This window comes from Pempheris klunzingeri, chromosome 10 (genome assembly GCF_042242105.1).
Source record: "Pempheris klunzingeri isolate RE-2024b chromosome 10, fPemKlu1.hap1, whole genome shotgun sequence".
NCBI lineage: Eukaryota > Metazoa > Chordata > Actinopteri > Acropomatiformes > Pempheridae > Pempheris > Pempheris klunzingeri.
Window position 1 is genome coordinate 26,551,968 of NC_092021.1, and position 24,507 is coordinate 26,576,474.

The 24,507-nt window shown below is 46.9% G+C and overlaps 1 protein-coding gene across 1 annotated transcript; it reads left to right on the plus strand.

Annotated features, from left to right (window-relative positions):
- The first annotated feature begins 1,994 nt into the window (after positions 1-1,994).
- fer1l6 (fer-1 like family member 6) lies at positions 1,995-23,939 on the plus strand. The gene is made up of 46 exons (XM_070838575.1): positions 1,995-2,091; positions 4,821-4,906; positions 5,658-5,766; positions 6,063-6,117; positions 6,617-6,748; positions 7,134-7,196; positions 7,385-7,463; positions 7,665-7,821; positions 8,679-8,865; positions 8,984-9,085; positions 9,202-9,292; positions 9,433-9,550; positions 9,643-9,880; positions 10,484-10,592; positions 10,870-11,110; positions 11,594-11,714; positions 11,804-11,904; positions 12,935-13,037; positions 13,327-13,446; positions 13,524-13,676; positions 13,820-13,991; positions 14,281-14,405; positions 14,608-14,742; positions 14,959-15,108; positions 15,200-15,307; positions 15,664-15,726; positions 16,014-16,112; positions 16,248-16,482; positions 16,536-16,681; positions 16,770-16,886; positions 16,979-17,024; positions 17,582-17,626; positions 18,163-18,257; positions 18,375-18,503; positions 18,586-18,723; positions 19,552-19,679; positions 19,768-19,938; positions 20,779-20,933; positions 21,055-21,197; positions 22,118-22,206; positions 22,334-22,432; positions 22,526-22,646; positions 22,745-22,865; positions 22,970-23,127; positions 23,292-23,392; positions 23,759-23,939. Exons 1-46 carry the CDS (start codon positions 2,057-2,059, stop codon positions 23,937-23,939), a joined length of 5,670 nt encoding a protein of 1,889 aa, XP_070694676.1. The 5' UTR covers positions 1,995-2,056.
- The last annotated feature ends 568 nt before the right edge of the window (positions 23,940-24,507 follow it).

Here is a 24,507-nt window from a genome sequence, read left to right on the forward strand (position 1 = left end):
ACCGAGGTAGGAGAGCCACGGCGCCGGGGCTTCACCAGGCTGCTGCTTCTCACTTTAACTACTTACTTTTTAGACTCTTCCAACCTGAAGGAATGTGTGAAAAGTCTGTTTTCACACATGAACTTCAGTTTTCCTTCATTCAGATCAAACAAAAGATACTTTTCCAAGTTTTAAAGTCTTGTTTAGGCTCAGAATGCTGTAAGGTAAACCCAGAGACACTGAGGCTGTGTGCAGGTGAACTGCAGCAGCCTCATTCATTTCAATAGGACCTCTGCGTGTAGACCAGGAACAGTAACATCTCTGCAGACCCCTCACACCCCACACATAAACTCTTCAAACTCCTCCTGTCTGGTAGGCGCTACAGATCACTGTACACCACAACCACCAGACACAGAGACAGTTTCTTCCCCCAGGACGTCACCCTGATGAACTCGCACTAGTCTCACAGTCTCAGGATCCCCCCCCTGCACATTTGCAACATTTTGCACTGCAATTTCTGCACCACACCTCCCTCTACTGTACATACCGTTGTTGTTAAAGAGTTCTATATAGTTTATACTGTCCTGTATTCTTTTCCTGCTGTTGTAGTTTATTTCTACTTCACTTCCTCACTGTACAGAGAGTCAAGCTTCACAGAGTCAAATTCCTTGTTTGCCTGTTCAAACTTGGCCAATAAAGTTGATTTGATTTGATTTGAAGAGGGGTCTGCTGCCCTGAGGCAGGTCATGACTAAACCTAACCAATCAGAGGTGGGGAGAGAAAACCCTGTCAAAACGTCAATTCTGACTCTTATTTCTTGTATACTCATATCTTGTTGTTTTGGGATTAGAGAGGAGGAGGAGACGTCATTTAATCCTTTTTTTCTGGAAAAATTATAAGCGGCACAAGTTATTAATCAAAAGCATCAGTATTCAGTATTTTAATAAATCTTAAAGATGTTTGGAGGGATCAGGAGCATCTCAAATACTGAGGGGATCTATGGCACCACAGAACCTCCTGCCCCCCCGAGGAGGTGTTTCAGCGTCTGTCAGAGGAGATTTCACACGTTGGATACCTAAAGCCCCCCAGTCATGGTTGTCATGTGTTTGCATCCCTGTTAGACTCTGCAGTGAACACAGTTGTTCACAGTTGCTGGAACAGAAACTTTTCCTCCACTGAATCAGACCTTCAGACTCACCTGAAGGTTTGTAGAGCAGCCAATAGGAACGCTCGCTCTCTCTGAGGCTGGACATAGTCTCCTGTCTGACAACAGCTCAGAGAAGGAGGTTTGCCTCCCCCTTGTATCTGGACAGGACAGGATGCTCCCCTCCGTCCAGGTGGAGTCTGTTTGTGTCCCAGATAAGGAGAATAAAGACCTGAAGCACAGTGCAGGTTCTCTTGGCTTTCAGCTCCGCTTCAGTTTCACCTCCTGTGACGTCTAACAGGTGAACAAACCTTTTCCCATAAAAAACTAACCATACAGTGCTCAGGGCTACTCACTGCATCAAACTCATATTAATCCATGCCTGAAAATAGTCCCCAACACGGTTTCCTGCTGCTTTTGTTAAAGAAATGTTAAATGTTTTATAAACTACAGTGAGGAGTCTTCAGTAAGACTCAGACAGGCAGGAAACCACAAGACTTTTCCTGTGATTAGCTCTCCCTCCTCTGTATTAATGCCTCTGTGCAGTGATCTAACACCATAAGCCTCAGTCCTGCTCACCAAGCCAAAGACATTCAGCTTTCTCCGGTCTGAAACGGAGCGAGGAGGGCACAGCCCTTCACCTAATCCACAAACCAACACCTCAAACTAAGTGGAACCACAGCAAGTTAAACACGGAGAGCGAAGGGATCCAAATGTTTTGTTTAGGAGCTGAGCTGAGCATCTGCACTGGAAACCAGCCAGAGCCTCTAATCCTGGAGCTGTTGTTGTTCAGCTGAGGCCGAGGCAGGACAGAGAGCAGGGAGAAGAGAGGGAACACGTCCTCTGACAGGTGTTTAGCTGTACACCGAAGGACCTGAAGCCTCCTGCTGCCTGTTTGGAGAAGAAGAGAAAACTCATTAGGACTCGAGCAGAATGGACGTGTCAGACAGTCCTGCAGCTCAGCGCAGGTGAGAAGCTTCACCACGTTAGATGGTCTCTGTTACAGTTAGATACAGTGTTCTGTCTTCAGTGGAGGATGTAGTGATGATGAAGCTCAGTATTCATGATCACATGATCAGGAGCAGCAGCATGTCTGTGGCACCTTCTTTTATATATATATATATATATGTTAGTTTATTCAGTGGAGTTCATTGTTTCTCCTTTTACTAGATCTTCAATGTGTTTTTGAGGAAAGATCTGAACTGAAGATGCAGATGAAAGAAGTGAAGCAGGACTGAAGTCAGCATGTCGGGTAGCAGAGAGGATCCTCTGGTCCTTAACAGGAAACGATCACTGCATTATAAGTAATATAGGTACTAATATAAGTAATATAAGTACTAATATAAGTAATATATGTACTAGTATAAGTAATATAAGTACTAATATAAGTAATATAAATACTAATATAAGTAATGTAAGTACTAATATAAGTAATATAAGTACTAATATAAGTAATATAAGTACTAATATAAGTAATATATGTACTAGTATAAGTAATGTAAGTACTAGTATAAGTAATATAAGTACTAATATAAGTAATGTAAGTACTAATATAAGTAATATAAGTACTAATATAAGTAATATATGTACTAGTATAAGTAATATAAGTACTAATATAAGTAATATAAGTACTAATATAAGTAATGTAAGTACTAATATAAGTAATATAAGTACTAATATAAGTAATATAAGTACTAATATAAGTAATATATGTACTAGTATAAGTAATATAAGTACTAATATAAGTAATATAAGTACTAATATAAGTAATGTAAGTACTAATATAAGTAATATAAGTACTAGTATAAGTAATGTAAGTACTAATATAAGTAATGTAAGTACTAGTATAAGTAATATAAGTACTAATATAAGTAATGTAAGTACTAGTATAAGTAATATAAGTACTAGTATAAGTAATATAAGTACTAATGTAAGTAATATAAGTACTAATATAAGTAATGTAAGTACTAGTATAAGTAATATAAGTACTAATATAAGTAATATAAGTACTATAAGTACTAGTATAAGTACTATAAGTACTAATATAAGTAATATAAGTACTAGTATAAGTACTATAAGTACTAATATAAGTACCATAAAGAGGGCAGGACACTGACGATAGTTTCTGTGAATCCTTCCTGTTGAATTCCTGAATCGTTGAGTCTCTTAATGAAACAGTTTGTTCTGCTCTTTATGGAAAGAGTCTGAGAGAACACTGTTGTGAACTGGAACTCTATGAGTAAAGATTGATTGATTGATTGATTGATGTGACACTATTAGAGGTTTGTTGTGAATGTCTTAGCATGTCTGACGGCTCATCCTTCAGTTTGTAGTCAGATGTGCAGGCTGAAGCAGCTTCGAGTCGACCGTGTCTGTTTCTTGTGGTGTGACGTTGTAGCTGAGCCGTGCTTTGTTCATGTGAGGAGCAGAGAAGATGCAGAAAGGTCCGGCCGCTCTGTTCCTTCTGTCCTTTAAATGTGTTCTTGTCATCTATGTTTTGTCCTTTTTTCGGCTAATTACTGAGGTAACGACAAACTAAGTCACAGCTCAGCTCAGGCTCAACCAGAAATGTAGTGTTTGATGTAAAGTTGTGTAAATGTCACATTATTTATTATCATTTTATAGAAAACCACCATCCTGGATAATAATGGATGAGAATGTATAAACATGGCTGTGAATCCTTCAGTATTCACCCAGTCTGGATGTGAACACATCCGTACAGACCAGTCAGGACCCCAGTCAGGTCTCCAGTCAGGTCTCCAGTCAGGTCTCCAGTCAGGACTCCTGTCAGGACTCCAGTCAGGACTCCAGTCAGGACCCCAGTCAGGACCCCAGTCAGGACTCCAGTCAGGACCCCAGTCAGGACCCCAGTCAGGACTCCAGTCAGGTCTCCAGTCAGGACTCCAGTCAGGACCCCAGTCAGGACTCCAGTCAGGACCCCTGTCAGGTCTCCTGTCAGGACCCCTGTCAGGTCTCCAGTCAGGACTCCAGTCAGGACTCCAGTCAGGACTCCAGTCAGGACCCCAGTCAGGACTCCAGTCAGGACTCCTGTCAGGACTCCAGTCAGGACTCCAGTCAGGACTCCAGTCAGGACTCCTGTCAGGACTCCAGTCAGGTCTCCAGTCAGGACTCCAGTCAGGACCCCAGTCAGGACTCCTGTCAGGACCCCTGTCAGGACTCCAGTCAGGACTCCAGTCAGGACTCCTGTCAGGTCTCCAGTCAGGACTCCAGTCAGGACTCCTGTCAGGACTCCAGTCAGGACTCCAGTCAGGACCCCAGTCAGGACTCCTGTCAGGACCCCTGTCAGGACTCCAGTCAGGACTCCAGTCAGGACTCCTGTCAGGTCTCCAGTCAGGACTCCAGTCAGGACTCCTGTCAGGACTCCAGTCAGGACTCCAGTCAGGACTCCTGTCAGGACTCCAGTCAGGACTCCAGTCAGGACCCCAGTCAGGACTCCAGTCAGGACTCCAGTCAGGACTCCTGTCAGGACTCCAGTCAGGACTCCAGTCAGGACCCCAGTCAGGACTCCAGTCAGGACTCCTGTCAGGACTCCAGTCAGGACTCCTGTCAGGACTCCAGTCAGGACCCCAGTCAGGACTCCAGTCAGGACCCCAGTCAGGACTCCTGTCAGGACTCCAGTCAGGACTCCAGTCAGTTTGACTGGCTGAGTGAAAGTTTCCCTTCTGTCTGTGAGCAGGAAGGCCAGGATGATGTTCGGCCTGAAAGTGAAGAAGAAGAAGAAAGTCAACACAGACCTGGTCCTGGCAAACAAGGGAGCTGTGGGTAAGGCCTGGAAAGCAAACACACACACACACACACAGTATATTTCCAGTGTACAGCAGAGTAATTATTCCTGTCATATAACGGTTGGGGAGACCATCCCTTGTCAAACAGCCACATGCTGAACACCGGTGTACACAGCAACAGTAAATACAGCTAACTCAGAAATACCCAGAATGACTTTAGGGTCATTTTCTCCTGTGGTTCCACCTGTTTCTGCATCCTGTGGGGGTGGAGTTAACCCTTTCATGCACAGAGGTCACTACAGCTCTTCAAAAGCTGTTTTCTTGTATATGCATGAGTTTTGATGGCATAGTTGCACATCAGCTACTACAGTGAAGCTACTGCATCATCTCACACACTGACTGCTGCCCAGAGTGAAGCCAAGATGGCCGACAGACACCCAGAAACACCAAGGTGCTCTTTTTTTTCTGTCCAAACCTTCTAGAAAAAGAAAAATATGGGGACATCAAGTAACATCTAAGGAGGAAATTATGACTAATCACATGTCCACTGAAGTGTACATCATGCATCACTGGCTGTATTTCAACTACTGGACATGAAAATATATCTTTATAAAATATGGGTGGAAACCAAACCTTGTTTTTCAGCCTGAAGATGAATAAAAACACTCCTGACTGAGGTTATCATAGCTCATGGATGAAAGGGTTCATTAGAGCGGACTGAGTATTACTAAATATTTGAAAGGTCATTTCACCTGTGTCTGTGTGTGTGTGTGTGTGTGTGTGTGCAGACAGTGACGTGGAGGGGGCTGAAGCCTCCCCCCTGCTGGAGGAGGGAAACCCTGAGGACCAACCAGGGAGCTCAGCAGTCAGAACCAGAATCAGACCGAACAATAAGAGGTAGGAGGTATTAACACTGCTGTAACTGTTTGGATGTTTCAGAGGCTGAACACTGATGGTTGGTGTCCGTGAACATAAAGAGAAATCAGAGCGTCTCTGTGATGCTCAGACAAAAACTCTTCATGTGTGTGTAGCTTTTCTTTGTCTTGGTTAAAAAGCCTTAAGTCTGTTTGTGCTGTGACGATCAGTCTGAGTTCACTGGTCACTGCTCCAGGTACAGTGTGTTCTTCCTTATTACTCTATCAATAATCAATACTCAGACTGAGGCACTGACCTGAACAGTGAAACTTCCACAGGGCCAAACTGAAAACTCGCATCCAGGACAGCGAAGGGAAACCACAGAGCTTCCAGGTAACAACAGACAGAACACACAGATACAGACCGCACTGGAATCACACTGTGTATTAACTGTGTATTTACTGTGTATTAACTGTGTATTAACTGTGTATTTACTGTGTATTTACTGTATATAAACTGTGTATTTACTGTGTATTAACTGTGTATTTACTGTATATTAACTGTATATTTACTGTATAGGACCTCAGATGTGAGATTATACTGAAGCCAGTGATCATCAAAAGAGACAAATATGTACAAAATACGACAAAACAGCGATAATTAAACTGAACCAGTGACCATTTTAATGACAACACAGAAAATAATAGCACATATTTATGACGGACAATTATACAGAATGGATTTTTAATTAGAATATAAAATAGTGTAATGATATATAAGGATGTGCTTTGCAGTGTGAGACATCGGTAATATAGTATAGAGTATAGAGTCTTTTGTGGGAGTGAATCCTGACAGAATCCTCCTCAGAGTGTGTTTTTATTTTGTACTGCAGATTGCCATTAACATCACAGAGGCCAGGCAGCTGGTGGGAGAAAACATCGACCCCAGTGTGGTGATCGAGATCGGCGATGAGAAGAAACAGACTTCAGTCAAAGAAGGAACCAACGCTCCTTTTTACAATGAGGTGAGAACACAGCAGGACACTGGTTGATCTCACAGAGCGAACGGCTGCATTATAAGGATCAATAAGTTCTGCACTGGCAGGCGGAGGTGGTGGCAGAATGATTGATATACATACACGAGTCAAGTCCTCTGTGAAAATAGCCGTCAAGATTTCTTTAGATATATATTTTTTATATAACTTGTTGACTTCAGGCTTCTGTTATTGTTTTCAGTCACAGTTTGGTTCAGTTTAGGCACCAAAACCACACGGTTAGGATTAAGAAATGATCATAGTTTGGGTACAAGCACATCAAACACACTTTCCTTCTTGGCTGTAAACAGCATCTGCTATAATATTTTCAGCCTTCGTGCTTCATTATTCTGTCCTTCTTGTTCTTCTCCGTCAGTATTTCGTGTTTGACTTCTTCGCCCACAAAGAGGTTTTTTTCGACAAAGTCATCAAGCTGACGGTGAGTTTAGAAATAAAAATAAAGCAGTGAGTTGTAGGTGTCGTGTGTCATGGTCCGTAAGTGAAATACGTAATCTGTCATAGAAATTTAAAGCCAAAAGCGAAGTAATCGTTTGTTCTTTGCTAACATGGTCTTTTAGTTTTAGGTTGGCAGGTTTTTACAGTGTCTCCGTGTGTCTTTCCCTCCAGGTGATGCACTCTAAAATGCTGAGGAGTTTCTGTGTTGGGTCCTTTAAGCTGGATGTGTGGACGGTCTACAAACAGCCGGGTAGCTCACATGTTTCTGACGTCTCTGAGTTTACCAAGAGAAGGGCTTGACAGAGCTCTGCAGTGCTTCCATTGTAATGCTGAAGCAGCCCTGTGAAAACCTGCTCACTGGTTACATCTGCATGAAGACACGCTGACAGTGTTACTCACTTCAGTCACTCTTCCACCCAGAGGTCACCCTGCCGTCTCTTGTTCCCTTTAGGGCATCAGTTCATCAATAAGTGGGCAATGCTGACTAATCCTGGTGACATTAGCACTGGGGTCAAAGGTTACGTCAAGTGTGACATCAGCATGTCAGCGAAGGGAGACGCCATGCAGCCAGGATCAAAAGCAAGTGATGTTGAGGAGCAGATTGAAAAGTAAGACGCCCATTTTTCAGTTCAGTCCAGTTTTCTGGGAAAGGTTTCAGAAACAGGAAGGTTACAGGAGAGGTAGTTAAAGTCTGATATACAACATCATCAACACCTCAGGAACTGTTTTCACCTCTCAGACCCTGCAAAAAGGGTTACACCATCAGTTTAAAATGTCCTGAAAACCTAAAAGTGTAAGAATCCAGAAATCTCCAAAGATGAAATTTGAATAGATGTACAGTGTATAAGAAGATACAGTAGACATGTAGAAGATTTTACTGTTCAATTTTATCAAATTCTTCTTGTAATTTGTTCCACATGTGCTACTAATCTGATCTCTTCCATTATTTTAATGTAAAGCCTTAATAATCGCATCTCTTTGTACGCAGATGACACTCTGCTAAGTTTACATAACATCTGACCAATCAACCCTCTGCCTCATTGAAGCGCATCCTTTTCTGTGGATAATCAGTGTCCCCAGAGGATGGATGCTAATTATTTTGGTGACCCTGTGACCTTTTGTCATGCTGCAATATTGAGGAACAATTACCACTTGCACTTTTAGTAAATGGTGAAATCCTGTGGGCAGATGGCATGAATTTACTGTATGACACATACATGTTCCCCAGAGGATGAACTCCCTCTTTTGTGGATACAGTCAGATCAGCATAACAAGTTTACACATGAGATATCTTATAATTGGATGTAATGAATATTGAAGCCTCTGTATAAGCTATTAGCACTGCTTAAGACCTTTTAGAGTCTTTGTGTAATTTATTTCCTCTTAAATTGTTAACCGTGTTGTTGGAGCGGCTTTATGAATCAGCTTTGGCTGGGTTGGACTCCTGTGTTATCCTCTTCCTCAGGAACCTGCTGATACCAGAAGGTTTTCCGGCCGAGCGGCCCTGGGCTCGTTTCTATGTGAAGGTGTACAGAGCTGAAGGCCTTCCCCGGAACAACTCCAGCATCATGGCCAATGTCACCAAGGCCTTCATAGGAGACAACACAGCACTCATAGACCCATATGTGGTGGTCAGCTTCTTCAAACAAGTGGTGGGCTCAACACAAGCTGCTAGAGGATGACATTTTAATGTGTACCTTAGCTTTTATCTCGTGTTTCTTTCCTGTGTGAGTCCAAATCATCTTCTGATCTCCTCACCTCACCTCTCAGGGTCGTACGTCCACTCAGAAGTCCACAGCAGACCCGGTGTGGAACGAGCAGATCGTCTTCACAGAGATGTTTCCTCCTCTGTGTCAGAGGCTGAAGCTCCAGGTCTGAACACTGTCATGTTGGAGGAGAAGGAATGACTCACAGTTTGATTTAAAACAATTTAAATGTACAAATACATGATGTATAACACGAGTATTCTGGGTTGTCTCTGCTCACAGGTCTGGGATGAGGGAAGCATGAGTGATGTCGCCATAGGAACCCATTACTTTGACTTGAGACGCATCTCCAACGAACAGGATGGTGACAGAGGTATGGACAGGTGAAGGGAGGGATGAGGGATGGAGAGAAGAAAGGAGGAAGAGTTTAGTTTTAGAGGGGGCTCATCATTATGGGAGCTGTTGGCTCATGTAGAGACTCATCCTACACTTTATCTCTTGCTCCTTCTGCAGGGTTTTTACCAACCTTTGGTCCTGCTTGGATCAACCTGTACGGCTCTGCCCGAAACTTTTCATTAGGTGACGACACGGGGGAGCTTAATGAGGGCATCGGAGAGGGCGTGTCCTACAGGTCAGATCTGATAACTATTAACAGACGTGTGTGTTATGAGAAAAGATCAATAATCAACCAACAACAAGTGGTGTAACTCTTGCTGGTACCAGGGGGCGTGTCTACCTGGAGCTGACCGTGGAGATCCTGTCAGGAGGGACGGGTTCGGAGTCCAAACTCAGCAGAATGGTCAAACCTTTAAAGGACGCCAAAGCAGGAAAGGCCGGAGGGAAGGATGGCAAGACTCCTGCAGGAGGAGGAGCAGGAGGTGGAGCAGCAGGAGGAGCTGCCGATGATGACAAAGGAAAAGCTGTGGCAGCAGAGGTCCTTCCTGTGGAGTCTCCTCCTGTGGTAAGAAGACACAGAAATATTTCAAATCTGTTTCTGCTAAATACATTTTCAGGGTGAGACCGGGGTGATAAACACTTAAATACCCATGAGCCTTTGCCATATATTGTATAAAAGATGTGTACATGGCCACCGTGGCATCATCATGACCTGTGTTAACTGAGGTAGTGAATTAAGTGAGAAGTCGGCTCATTTTCACATAGACTTCCATCCAATCTGGCTTGTTTTAGACGCCCCCTGCTGACCGTTAGATAGAATGCAGGTTTAAGCATTCATCCTCAGCACTGGCTTCACTTTTCAGACTGCGTCCACTTCTTTATACAGTCTGTGGACTTTGTTTAGTCCCAGTTTGCCTTAATGATTACATTTGAGTCAGAGGAATAACTTCTGCTCTGTACTGTAAAAGAAACACAGCAGGCTGATTGATCGTGTTTCTGACCTTTGAAGGAGAGCTGTGACGTCTCGCTCGTCATAGCAGCTTCTTAAGACTCTTCTGGAGATGAATTAAAGACACCAGAGTGTTTCCATGTTGCAGTCAGGATCAGAGCACAGAATCATCGTTTCTTAATTCATCCAAAAGAGTCTGACAAACGTCTCTGTGTCCAGCTGAATGCAGACAACATGGAGACGTTCCTGCTGTTCGGGGCCTTGTTTGAAGCCACCATGATCGACCGGAGGATTGGAGACAAGCCCATCAGCTTCGAGTTCTCCCTCGGTGAGTCACCAGATCCACCGAACGCTTTCCCTTCTCGTCCTTTACAGGTGTTCTTTCACCTGAAGCACAGATTAAAGTGGACAGATATGGTAGTCAGGTGATGCTCTGATGTTATTTTTAGAATAGTCTGTTTTATATTGTAAAGAGTTTCTGTTATTTTGTCCACTTGGCACTGGTGTTTCTCTCTCTTGTCTTCACACACTCCTGGTTTAGTTGTATTACTTCCTTCCTGCTGATACATGAAGACGTCCTCGTCTACGTTCGGTTCCTCCCTCAGGTAACTTCGGGAACGTCTTGGAGCCTACAGGCCAGCCCAGCCTCTGCACCCCCAGCCCTGCCGTCAGGAGGAGGAAGGCTCTGGAAGTCCCAGACAGCGGTGACATGTTTGGATCCTCCCCTCTCAGCTCCTCTTCCATGTCCCCGTCGTCCCCCCTCCTACCCAGAGAGCCGCAGGACGCGGCGTTGGCCTCGAAGTCCACCACACCTCCGGAAAAGCCGCTCATCGTCGAGGGGAACAGGTAGAGTCACATGGTGCTCAGACCCTGCAGAGGAAACGCTCCTCAGTTTAGACCTGCAGCCACTTTTGATCTTCATCTTACAGATGATCCCTCAGGCCAGCGAGTGCATGATCCTCAGCTGGACCCTCCTCTGCCTTTGTCCTTAGCAGCCAGGAAGTCACCACATGAGTGCTAACAAGTGTGTCTTTGCCTGAATCTGAGCTCCAGCTGACTTTATGCTGACAGAAAATCAGGGTCTTAAAGCAGATTAGTGGCAAATACATCAGTCACATAGTGAAGTCCACCTCATTCAGTCAGCTGCTTTAATGGTTACAGTCTCTAGATCCACTTACCAGCTTTTTCAGGCACATTCAGCCACATCCCATGGTGCTGTGTGTGTGTGTGTGTGTGTGTGTGTGTGTGTGTGTGTGTGTGTGTGTCTGTGTGTGCGTGTGTGTGTGTGCGTGTGTGTGTGTGCGTGTGTGTGTGTGTGTGTGCACTCAGGTTCTACATGTACCTGCCGCTGGAGACGCAGAAGCCCTGTATCAGTGTGCTGAGCCACTGGGAGGACAGACCCTACCGACTGTACAACTCCAACATGCTGGAGAATATCGCTGCTCTGTTTGTATGCACACACACACATCTTAAACACACACACTCACACACACTCTCTCATCTTAAACATTTCAAACTAACAGGTCTCTCGTCCTGTAGGAGGAGGGGGTGGCCAGTGCTGCTGAACTACACAGGACGTCAGATCCGGGGGCGGAGCCAACGCTCAAAACAGCCCTCAAAGAGTTCTGCATGGACGCCAGGTATCCAGACGGTCTGATGAGAGCACGATGAGAACGTCTGTGTGTCACTGCACTTCAGCTCATTTCAGTCTTTCATGTTTCAGTGTCGTCGTTTAAAACAGAGTAAACCTGCTTTAAAAGCAGATCAGTGATATTCTCAGGATCACTTTGTGTTTTTAAACATTTTTTAAACATCCCCAGTGTGAGTGATCAAACCCTGTTTGGTGGGTGTTTACTACAGTTTCAGCTGCATCAGTATTGATGAACAAACGCCTGATTAGCCAATAACTACTATTAGTTTAGCCTCCACCTTCCACCCACCCACGTCCAGCGCTGCACGACGCCGGACGTGATGTGACGTGTCCAATAAGAGGAGCCATCTTGAACCATTTGATCATGTAAATTAGTGTTCGCTCCATGTTTGGAGCTTCTGCTTCCTTCTCCACTGGCCACATGTTCCTGATGTACAGTTCTGCAGCACTGGAGCCTACGGACGTCACATCCATCACATCCATCACATCCATCACATCCATCACATCCATCACATCCATCACATCCATCACTACGTAGCTAACATGCACCTACTACCTTGAAGCCAGGTTTACGATGCTTTAGCCACCTGGTCTGCTGCTGGTCTCCTCTGCTGGTTTCCAGTGGAGTCAGTGAGGACGACAGTAATCTTCTCCAGTGCCGACCTTCAGCCCACCGTGATCAATACTGTCTATCACAAAGTGAAGCACAGACTGTGAACTCCTTCAGAGAGACAAACCCCCCCTGTGGTTACTGTAAAGGTCACAAAGTGAACGAGGTACCAAACACCTGTCTGTTGTTCCACTGGGGTCGACAGTGAAATGTGACCCTGGACTATAAACTAACACACAGCTGTACCTCCTCCATAGCTGGTGCATGCTGCCACCAGCTGCTCCCTCTCAGCTGCTGCGGAGCTTCATTACAGCACAGACTGACCTCTCTAAAGCCTGCAGGTCCACGTTTACAGGCCTCTGTCTCATCCCGTCAGCGTGGTAAATGTGTGTGTGGTGTTTTTCTGCAGGAGTTTCATCGCAGCAGCCGAAGCCAAACTGAAGGCCGAGCTGAAGTCGAGCTACCTGACACAGCTGGACAGGAAACGCCTCACCATGTGTAAACAGGAGCTGGTAGGAAACACTGAGATCCACACGTAGAAACGCTTATTGAGCTTGTGTTTGGTTCTACAGTTCAGTGGATTCATGCATCTGGACCGTCAACACCTGTGGGCGAACGCTTCTTATGTCATCAAATCTAATCAAATGACACTTTATTTATAAGCACAAGTCATATGCAGCTGAAAGTGCTGAACGTGAGTGGAAATAAAAAAACATTAGAAAGAACATCAGGGTTTAATGATAAGACTGTGTGTGTGTGTGTGTGTGTGTGTGTGTGTGTGTGTGTGTGTGTGTGTTACAGGAGAGTATGATCGGAGAGGCGGAGTCGTTGGGGGAGAGGAAGAGAAAAGCTGGTGGTGTGAAGGAAATGCTGCAGGATGCAACAAAACTCACAAACAAACTACGTTTTCTGGTGGAGGAGGTACGGACACACCCAGTGTGTGTGTGTGTGTGTGTGTGTGTGTGTGTTTAAGACGTGTGTGTTGTCTTACTGTACAGCCCCAGCACACAGTGCCCGACGTCTTTGTGTGGTTGCTGAGCAACAACAAGCGTGTTGCATACGCTCGGGTCCGAGCCAGAGACCTGCTGTTCTCCAGCAGCCAGGAGGCCCGAGGGGTCCACTGTGGGAAGATCATCACTCTGTTTCTAAAGGTGAGCGCACACACACACACACACACACTCAGGACTTCAGCGTCAGCAACTGTAGGAAGGCTGGCAGAGAAAACTGATACACTGTGTGTGTGTGTGTGTGTGTGTGTGTGTGTGTGTGTGTGTGTGTGTGTGTGTGTGTGCAGCCACCAGGGAAGCGTGTTGCAGGCTTGTCTGTCCAAGCGAAGCTGGATGTGTATCTGTGGTACGGAGCCTGTTCAGACTGCGGCCACATGCTGGACGACCTGCCTGCAGGATTCATCCCGGCCACAGGGGGCTGTGAAGCCGGCAGCCCCCCAGCGTACCTCACCTGCACAGGTGAGAGGCAGACACGTCTGTACGACCCCCAGATTCTGTGGACATTTATGGCACTTTGTCTTTAAAGTCCACTCATTGTAAATAACCATGCTCACTGTTCATGGTCTCTTTTTGGGGCTAAACCTGATTCTGCCTGCAGTGTTTGTCTCATTTAGTCTGGAGAACATGATTTACATATATATATCCTGTGTGTGTGTGTGTGTGTGTGTGTGTGTGTGTGTGTGTGTGTGTGTGTGTGTGTGTGTGTGTGTGTGTGTGTGTGTGTGTGTGTGTGTGTGTGTGTCTCCAGAGCAGAATCAGTTCCAGCTGAGGTGCCACATGTATCAGGCTCGAGGTCTGATCGCTGCCGACAACTCGGGCCTGTCGGACCCTTTTGCTCGGGTCACCTTTCTGTCACACAGCCAAACCACCAATGTAAGTGTGTGTGTGTGTGTGTGTGTCAGTGTGTGTCAGTGTGTGTGTGTGTGTGTGTCTTTCATATTAAAATATATAAAATATATTAAAAAAATATATTAAAATAAATGTTTGTGGTGCTGTCCAGGCCTGACTTGTTTATCTGTGTGTGTGTGTGTGTGTGTGTGTGTGTGTGTGTGTGTGTGTGTGTGTGTGCTGTCAGGTCATCAGTCAGACTCTCAGTCCGACCTGGAATCAGTGTTTGCTGATGAGCCGCCTGCAGCTGGGTGGAGATGTGCTGCAGGTCCAGCAGGAGCCTCCTCACATTCTGATCGAGGTGTACGATGAAGATGCTCTGGTAACATCACACGCCTGAGAACATCACACACCTGAGAACATCACACACACACCTGAGAACATCACACACCTGAGAACATCACCCTTCACTCATGAGCTGTGTCTTCATGAGTAACTTGTTTCTAGTGTTTCAGTGAGCAGAACCATGAGTTCTGTTCTAGAGTGCTGTGTTCTACACTAAAACACTAAAAGCTGGTGGCCTCCTCTCCCTGATCAGGGGAAGGCGGAGTACCTGGGAGCCACGGTGGCGGTGCCTCAGGTGTGGCTGTGCTCTGATGCCTACAGCCCCCCCACTCTGCAGTACAGCCCGCTGCACTGTGGCAGCCAGCCGGGGGGGGACCTGCTGGCTGCTTTTGAACTGCTGCAGGTCAGTGACCTTCATCTCCATCAGCTTCTCTTCTTCACGGTAATGAGGCTCTGATGATGAAGCCGATAATGAAGCTGTGGTGAACACGTAGATCCCGGAGTCCGGAGAGTCCGGTCTGCCGGCGTTGGAGGAGCAGGAAGGAGGCACCTACACAGTCCCTCCTAACATCAGACCAGTTCTCAGCACCTACAGGCTGGAGGTGAGGCTGCCTGTGTGTGTGTGTGTGTGTGTGTGTGTGTGTGTGTGTGTGCTCCTATAGTACTTACAAAGTGGAGTCAAACCGTTATTTTGGTGACGGTTCAGGTCGGAGTCAGGGACAGGTTAGTATCCTTCAGGTACCCACTGACACAGAGACACTGTGTGTGTGTAGAGACATTAGTTTGGCTTTCTAAACACTGAAACTATGTATTTGTGACCCAGTTTTAAAAGAGTTCTTCTGGTACATCAGCAGCAGCAGTGTTAGGAATGTGACCAACAGAAGTCTGATAAAGGTGTGACAGTCCAGATCGTATCTGTAACACACCTGTGTGTGTTTGTGTGTGTTCCCTCCACCAGCTGTTGTTCTGGGGTTTGAGGGAGCTGAAGAAGGTTCAGTTCCTGTCTGTGGATCGTCCACAGGTAAACACACACACACACACACACACACACACTCTGACATGAACAAGCTGTGTGTGTTTCATCTGGGCTTCACTTGGTTTCATTAGTTCACCCTTTGACTCTAATGCTGCGTAGCTTTTTTTTATTTTGGTATCATCACACACGACTTTAACAAAGACAGAAGTGGATCCTTCACAGCGGGGAAACAGGATCCTGATACTGGGATCATTTACAGAGCAGAAGAAAGGACGGACGTGGGGACAGGAAGTCATTAGATGAAGCATTAAAGCCGTCGTCTCGTCCTCCAGGTCTTCATAGAGTGTGCAGGGAAAACACTGCGCTCCTCCGTCATTCAGAAGTACAAGTCCAACCCAAACTTCACCACGCTGGTTGATGCCATAGAGCTGGTAAGTAAGCAGAGCACGGCGGGGGGGTCCCTTGGTCTGCATACACCACGTGGCCGAAATATGGGCGTAATGTTCAGGTGTCCACATACTTTTGGCCTCATACGGTGATCTTCATGTTGTGCTGCCGTCCTGCAGGAGCTGCCAGAGAACGAACACCTCCTCCCTCCGCTCAGCATCACCGTCGTCGACTGGCGGGCGTTTGGTCGCAGCACGTTGGTCGGAAACCACATCATCAACAACCTGAAGGCCTTCAAATACACTCCGCCCCCCCCCCTGCCTGCCCCCGTACAGCCACCACCCAGGGACACACACACCCCTGGACCTGCCCTGACGCCAGAGCTGCAAAGCACTGAGGGTAATAAGTGTGTGTGTGTGTGTGTGTGTTCAGTCTTGTTTGATCACTTTGATCTCGGCCTCCTCCAGCAGGACTGTCCCAGCACGCTGGAGAGACCAGCTCATCGGTCGCTCTGACCAATCAGGACTTCCTGATCACCGTGGAGGACGAAGCCCCGCCTCCAGTTCCGCCTCCAGCCCCGCCCACCCTGATGCCAGAATCCAGGAGGAAAAGAGTAAAAGTTTCTGCAGAGAACCTCGTAGATAACTGTGCTGTTGTGGGTCACATCCCTCTACATGAACGTGTGCTTCTTCTAAATCCAGGACGGCAAGAGCACACGAGGTCGTTCCACCAAGAGGAGGAGGAGAACCATCGCTGACGAGTCAGCAGCCTGCGTCATCGACTGGTGGTCCAAGTACTACGCGTCTGTAGAGAAAGAGGTGGAGCTGACCGCTGACTTCTAGTGCAGAATTAACAGAAGGCCTTTTTAAACGTGGGAATGTGAACACGTGTTCTCCTGTTTGTGTTCCAGGCCAAACAGAAGGACGGCTCTTTGTTCCCCCACGTCTTCGAAAAAGGTACAAACACAGAGGTCTTCTAACTGTTTGTCTCCATCCACCAACACAGATGTGTCCTCTTTTGTCTCCTTCACTTCAATAATAATAATAAGAGCCCCGTTCACAGTGAACATACGTCCACAGCAGGTCAGCTAAATGTGATTAAAACATCTCCTCTGGTTTCAAAAAGAGAGGACGAGTCTGGAGACGCTGCCTGTGGCTCCTTTAGACGTCACTGCAGATGTTCATTAACCTTCACTGGCAGTAGAAACATTAGAATTTTAGAGGTGCACAAGTTAAAAAGCCTTTATTTTAGTTAGCTGGATGGTTAAACACAAGACTGATGTGTAAAACATGGAGACTTTTAGATTCTCTGTTTACAACCAGCAGCAGTAAGTGACCCCCACTAAAAGTCACTCCTGAGGAGCAGCCGGTGAAAAAGGTGAAGAAGAAGAGCTTTAGTCGTGTTCCTGTGGCTCAGGTGTTTCTCTGAGACACAACTTTAGGTTCTAAACAGTTTGAGTAAGCAGGTCTGCAGCACACTGTTTGATCCACACACACACCGTTGTGTATTGCAGCTTTGCCGTACCGCAGCCTGCTCAGCGATGGAATAGACTCCTTGGGTAAGGACGAGGAGAAGGAAGCTCTTCTGCTGGGTAACTGGTCCGCTGACAGCCGGAGGAATCACTGGTGTCTGTGGGGCAGCCTTGGGGACACAGAGCTCTGTGATTGGTGCAGCCTTGGAGACACAGAGCTCTGTGATTGGTGCAGCCTTGGGGACTCAGAGCTCTGTGATTGGTGCAGCCTTGGGGACACAGAGCTCTGTGATTGGCTGGTTCAGAGTGACCCTGCGGATGTGCTGGATGTGTGTTTCTGTCGCTGCATGATGACTTCTGGTTTTCCAGGCACTTTCAGCAGTGGACACTTCACTGGGTGCACAAACATCTCTGGTTTTTTTCTAGAGGGATCAGTTCGGGCTTCACAACTGAACGGAAACAAATCAATGACGGCACTTTTTCCACCATAAACTTTCATCTTCTGTGGTTCTTCTGTTGCAGATGAGGGGAACTCGTTAAAAGCACTGAGATCTCTCCTAGATTTCTGTCTCTTCATGTGTTTTGTGTCTGAGTTTACCTCTGAGGTTCTTTTGTTCCACCAGTCAGCCACTCAGACGGAGACAAGAAGAAGAAACAGAAAGGAAAAGGAACGCTGGAGCCAAACCTCGGTCTGCCTACGAAACTAGCCACACTTAAGGTACCCCCCCCACACACACACACACAGCTACTCTACAAATCTGTGCTGTAACTGCTGATGTTGTAAGTGTTGGAGAGAGAAGAGCTCCGTGGGGTCATGCTCTCCGTCTCTCTGCAGCTGTACAACAAGGAGCTGGAGGCAGACTTCGGGCCCTTCGACGACTGGGTGAACACATACGAGCTGTTCAGGGGGAAAGCCAGCGAGGAAGAGGGGGCGGCTGAGGAGAGATTCGTAGGCAAATTCAAGGTGAGACGACGGCGCTGAACGTCCTCTACGGAACCCACAGATCATCCAAACTGCTGCTCTGATCCACTGGGCTTCTCTGCAGGGCCGGTTCTGCCTGTACAAACTGACCGACGACGATGAGGAGGACTGGGACGAAGCCGCCGACGCTGGACACAGAGTGGACAGAGGGATCCCTCCCAACAGCCCCGTCCAAGTCCTCATTCGGGTCTACGTCGTCTCTGTGGGTCCTCATTTCTAAGGAGCAGTTTTACAGCACGCCTGCCCACCGCTCTAGAAAACATGGAGAGATTTCCTTTAGAGTAACGAAGCTTTGAAATTCACCAAAACTTTAACAGGCAGATTTTGCTCTTGAAGCATGAATCAGTAATAATTCTATGTCATCACATTAAACATCAGGTCAGCTTTACTGACAGCAGGCAGGACGAGGAGGCACTTTACAACCTGGACACTGAGGCAGAATTAACGTCAATGAAATGAAAAAGACCTCGAAACAATAAGGAGAAAATAAAAACCAGAGCAAAAAAAGTGATTATTTACTTGAAGATTTTCTCCAGATGAGTTTCTTTTATCTCCTCCTCTCCTGCCTCTAGTCCTCCTAATCCAGCTGTTGCTTCAAACACCTCATTTACTCACAGGTCATGATAAAACTGGAGGCTGATGGTTCCTTCTGCTGATTTTGAGGCTTTTTTTTTAAATCAATCTTACAGTTTTCTGATCGCAGGAGTTTTCCCACAAACCTTATTAAGAAACACGACCTGCATGTCAAACATGTCAAAGTCTACATTTAGTTTCTGCCATCCAAGTCCCTTCTTTGGGTACACGGCAGAATATTACAAGGATTTTCTGCAGGTCTGCTTGCGACCTTGTAATTCTGTTGTTTGACATGAATCCACAGTCTGTTCCCTTAACAAACATGCAGCTCTGTTAATGTTTGGGAAGCAGGAGAAATAACCACACATGGGGCTCAAACCCAGAACCTTCTTACCTGCATGCACCTGTTTTATGTTTTATGTGTGAGGTCACAGCCTGGTCCCTCCTCTCCCCTCAGGCGTCTAACCTGCACCCCGCTGACCCCGACGGGAAGGCCGACCCTTACATTGTTATTCGGATCGGCAAGAACGAAATAAAAGACAGAGACAACTACATCCCCAAACAGCTGAATCCTGTGTTTGGAAGGTGAACACAGCTCCTGTTTGAAAGCAGAGTCTGTCCCTGTAGTTTCAGGTCCAACGTCAACACGCTCCTCCTTCCTTCCTTCTTCCAGATCTTTCGAGATGCAGGTGAAGTTTCCTCAGGAGTCCCTGCTGTCCTTGCTGATCTATGACTATGACCTGGTGGGAGGGGACGACCTGATCGGAGAGACTCGCATTGACCTGGAGAACCGATTCTACAGCCGACACAGAGCCACCTGTGGACTCCCCTCTGAGTACAGCCTGTGAGTCTGCTGGCTCCTGCTGTTTGTGAAGCAGAGCAGAAAAGATGATTCTGAGTTAAAGGTGCAATGTGTAAGATAAAGCCAGTGTTCCCCCGCTCCTCCAGTCTGCACGTCATGTGCTCTGAAGCACACCTTCAGTGTGTGGATGTCGTTTTAAAGCACTTTGGGTAGTTAGTTAAGTTAGCATGCTAACCAGCTAGAGTCCACCACATTAAAGTTAACGTGATGAAGAAGAAGAAGAAGAAGAAGAAGAGGTGCTGCCTCAGCGAACAGCCTACAGTTATTAGAGATGGATAACAGACTGATACTGTTCTGTCCCATGAGAATTGTTTGCCTGGTTTATACGACAATAATCTTCCAGGTTAGGTTCAGATTATGCAGCCTACTGAATATGTGCTGCAGTGTTAATTCCCATCATGCATCTGGCCCAGTCAGGCTGCTGATTGGCTTCTACCACAGCGGTGAAACTTACCCAGTTCTCATACATCCATGGCTGGATCAAACATCAGCGGCCGTAGCTCCTTCAAACGTTTCTACCTTTTTACTTCAAGCTGTTATTTACTGTGTTTGGATTCAGAGCAGCTGACTTTGAAACAATAAATCCAGTCTATCTGATCTAGTTTTTATTTCATATTGGACCCTGGTGCTCTCTAAGCGTGTCTGTGTACAGTATGCTCTGCTGTAGCATGACGGGCTACAGTGACGAATGAATGAACCTTGAATGAGATGTGATGGTTGGAGGAGGAGGAGGAGGAGGAGGAGGAGGAGGAGGAGGAGGTGAAGCGGATCTACACACTGCTCCTTTAATAACAGCACTGTGCCCCCCCCCCCCCCCGTCAGGGACGGCTATAACGCCTGGAGAGACTGTCTGAAGCCGTCGGAGCTGCTGTCCAAGCTGTGCAGAGAGAACAGGCTGGACGGGCCTCACTTCAGGCCTGGACGCATCACTGTGGCCGACAAAGTGTTCACTGGAAAGACGCTGTTCATGGACGAAGGTAAAGACCGGCCAGGTTTCCAGACACTGAGGACACATTTAATACACTGATTATAATGTGAGCACCTTTTTATTAACGTACAGCAGCATCTTGTCCTTAAATCATTACCGTGTGACCTCAGATCAGCCGGTGGAGTCCTATGAGCACTTGTCTCTGAAGATCCTGCATCGGTGGGCGGAGATCCCGGGTGGGGGCTGCAAGCTGGTGCCAGAACACATCGAGACCAGAACTCTGTTCAACAAGACTCGGCCCGGCATGGACCAGGTACCTGCAGTCCTGCTTCAAAATAAGGGCACGCTCTTATCTGACTTCCTCCAGCCTCAGTCTTTCAGAATAAACCAGTGGCAGCTGGTGCCTTAAAAAACCTCCAGTCCTCCAGACATCAATTTAAGATTAAACTGTGCTTTTATTCTGAAAGACCGAGGCCCACAGAGGGCGTTTTAACACATGCCCTTATTTTGAAGCAGAGTTTGTGAACTTTTATCCTTTAGTTTTTGACGTCTGAGGAAACGTTTGTTAAAAGTAGTTTTAAAATTAATATAAAATCCAGTTTTATACAGTCTGTGTGCAGAGGAGGAGAACTGGAGATTCTCAGTGGCTGTTGATGTTTTGGCCAATAACAGATTATCATGAAAGTACATTAAACCAATGTCAGAGATCTGACCCCCCCTCCAGCACCACACCACAGACTGACCTTTACTCTTCTAGCTGAAGCATTTTAATCAAAGTAAATATGTTAAAAATGAAACTTAAGCTTGGAAATGTATTTTTAGGAGCCTCCTCTGATTTAAAAATGTAATCACATTAGTATTTTCTCCTCATACTGGTGATAACTTCCTGCATATTTAGAGAAATAAGTTAGACTCCTTATTACTTCCAGCACAAAGTCGATATTAAAATACCGCTTTAATCTGGAGGGACAGAATAGTTTCAGGAGGATTACAGCCAAAGTCCCAATCCACGCTGACTTTAATCCTGCTTCTCTACATCCTGGACACAGACTGTTGTGGCATTATTGTCAAGTTCAGTGTTGTTTCTAGATTAAATAGAGATTAAAGATTAAATACTCGTCCTCTCTGCACATCAGCTTTCCCCTTTGACTGCAGCTGGAACTACAGAGGGGGGGCTGTGGTCTTTTAGGCACTAATGTGTGTGTGTGTGTGTGTGTGTGTGTGTGTGTTTAGGGTCAGGTCCAGATGTGGGTCGACATGTTTCCCTTGGACTTACCTCATCCAGGACCTTCAGTGGACATTTCACCTCGAAAACCAAAAGGGTGAGAGCTGCTTCTGTCGGCACCGACCGGCCAATCAGTGAGGTCCTGATAATAAAACATTATGTGTGTGTGTGTGTGTGTGTGTGTGTGCGTGTGTGTGTGTGTGGTGTGTGTGTGGTGTGTTCAGGTACGAGCTGCGTGTCGTCATCTGGAACACGGAGGATGTGATCCTGGAGGACAGCAACTTCCTGACCGGTCAACAGTCCAGTGACATCTACATCAAGGGGTAACACCACCAGCACCTGCTCTCCTAACAGGCCCTTAGCTGCCCCCCCACCAGGCTGTTAACTCTGCTGCCTCCCTCCCTCCCTCCCTGCAGCTGGCTGAAAGGTCTGGAGGACGATCGACAGGAGACAGACGTCCACTACAACTCTCTGACTGGGGAGGGAAACTTCAACTGGCGCTTTGTGTTTCCTTTCAGCTACCTGCCTGCTGAGAAGGTACGACAGCTTCTTCTTCTACTGAGACATTTACTGCACCTCACTTTATTAACTGGACGAAGCCGTGTAATAATCACAGGAGTCTTCCTCTCTCTCAGGTGGTGGTGGTGAGGAAGAGGGAGAGTATTTTCTCTCTGGACAAAACAGAGCAGAAGCTTCCTGCCATCCTCAGTCTGCAGGTCTGGGACTTTGAGACGCTCTCCTCAGACGACTTCCTGGGTGGGTGAGCGGTGGCTGCTGCATCACTGTTTCTGTGTGTCTATGTGACTGACTAGGAGTGTGTGTGTGTGTGTGTGTGTGTGTGTGTCTGTGTGTGTGTGCAGGTACGCTGGAGTTAGACCTCCATGGTTTCCATCGGGGGGCGAAGACGGCCAAGTCGTGTAAAGCCGACCTGTTGCTGGACCGGACGGAGAGAATCTCCATCTTCCAGCAGAAGAGAGCAAGAGGCTGGTGGCCCTTCAGCAAGTGTGGAGAGCTGACGGTGAGTTCACAGACCAGGTGGTGCAGCTCTAACCCCACCTGTGGACACTTCAGACCAGGTGGTGCAGCTCTAACCCCACCTGTGGACACTCCAGACCAGGTGGTGCAGCTCTAACCCCACCTGTGGACACTCCAGACTGAGTGTGTGTGCTCTGACTCCATCAGGGGAAGGTGGAGGCCGAGTTCCACCTTGTGACGGCTGAGGAGGCCGAGAAAAACCCTGTTGGTCGAGCACGCAAGGAGCCGGAGCCACTGCCGAAACCAAAGTAAGAGCAGACAGACAGGGACTCCCTGTCTGTCTCTCTCTCTCTGGCTGTGTCTCTCTCTCTCTCTGGCTGTGTCTCTCTCTCTGGCTGTGTCTCTCTCTCTCTCTGGCTGTGTCTCTCTCTCTGGCTGTCTCTCTCTCTGGCTGTCTCTCTCTCTCTCTCTGGCTGTGTCTCTCTCTCTGGCTGTCTCTCTCTCTCTCTCTGGCTGTGTCTCTCTCTCTCTCTGGCTGTGTGTCTCTCTCTCTAGCTGTCTCTCTCTCTCTCTCTCTCTCTGACTGTCTCCCTCTCTCTGTCTCTCTCTCTGTCTCTCTCCCTCTCTCTGTCTGTGTGTCTGTCTGTCCTGCTAACCGTCCTGTCCCCCCCCAGTCGTCCAGACACGTCCTTCTCCTGGTTCGTGAACCCCTTCAAGTGTTTCTTCCACCTGGTGTGGCGAAGCTACAAGAAGTACATCATCGCTGCCCTGGTGCTGCTCATCACGCTGCTGTTCCTCGCTCTGCTCTTCTACACACTGCCGGGGGCCATTTCTCAGAAGATCATCAACGGATAACACACACACACACACAGATAACACACACACACACAGATAACACACACGCACACACACACACACACACAGAGATAACACACACACACATACACACAGATAACACACACACACACACACACACACACACACACAGATAACACACACACACACACACACACACACACACACAGATAACACACACACACACACACACACACACACACAGATAACACACACACACACAGATAACACACACACACATCACACACACACACACACACACAGATAACACACACACACACAGATCACACACACACACACACAGATCACACACACACACACACACAGATCACACACACACACACACACACACACAGATCACACACACACAGATCACACACACACACACACACACACACAGATCACACACACACACACACACACACACACACACAGAACACACAGACACAGATCACACACACACACACACACAGATCACACACACACACACACACAGATCACACACACACACACACACACACACACACACACACAGATCACACACACACACACACAGACACACACACAC

Bases quoted from the DNA above. Each gene is read 5' to 3' on its own strand.
- fer1l6 (XM_070838575.1), top strand. From the start codon at position 2,057: ATGGACGTGTCAGACAGTCCTGCAGCTCAGCGCAG. The intron at 15,727-16,013 runs GTAAACACACAC...CTCGTCCTCCAG, and splicing joins TGTCTGTGGATCGTCCACAG to GTCTTCATAGAGTGTGCAGG. The intron at 16,887-16,978 runs GTGGAGCTGACC...TTTGTGTTCCAG, and splicing joins ACGCGTCTGTAGAGAAAGAG to GCCAAACAGAAGGACGGCTC.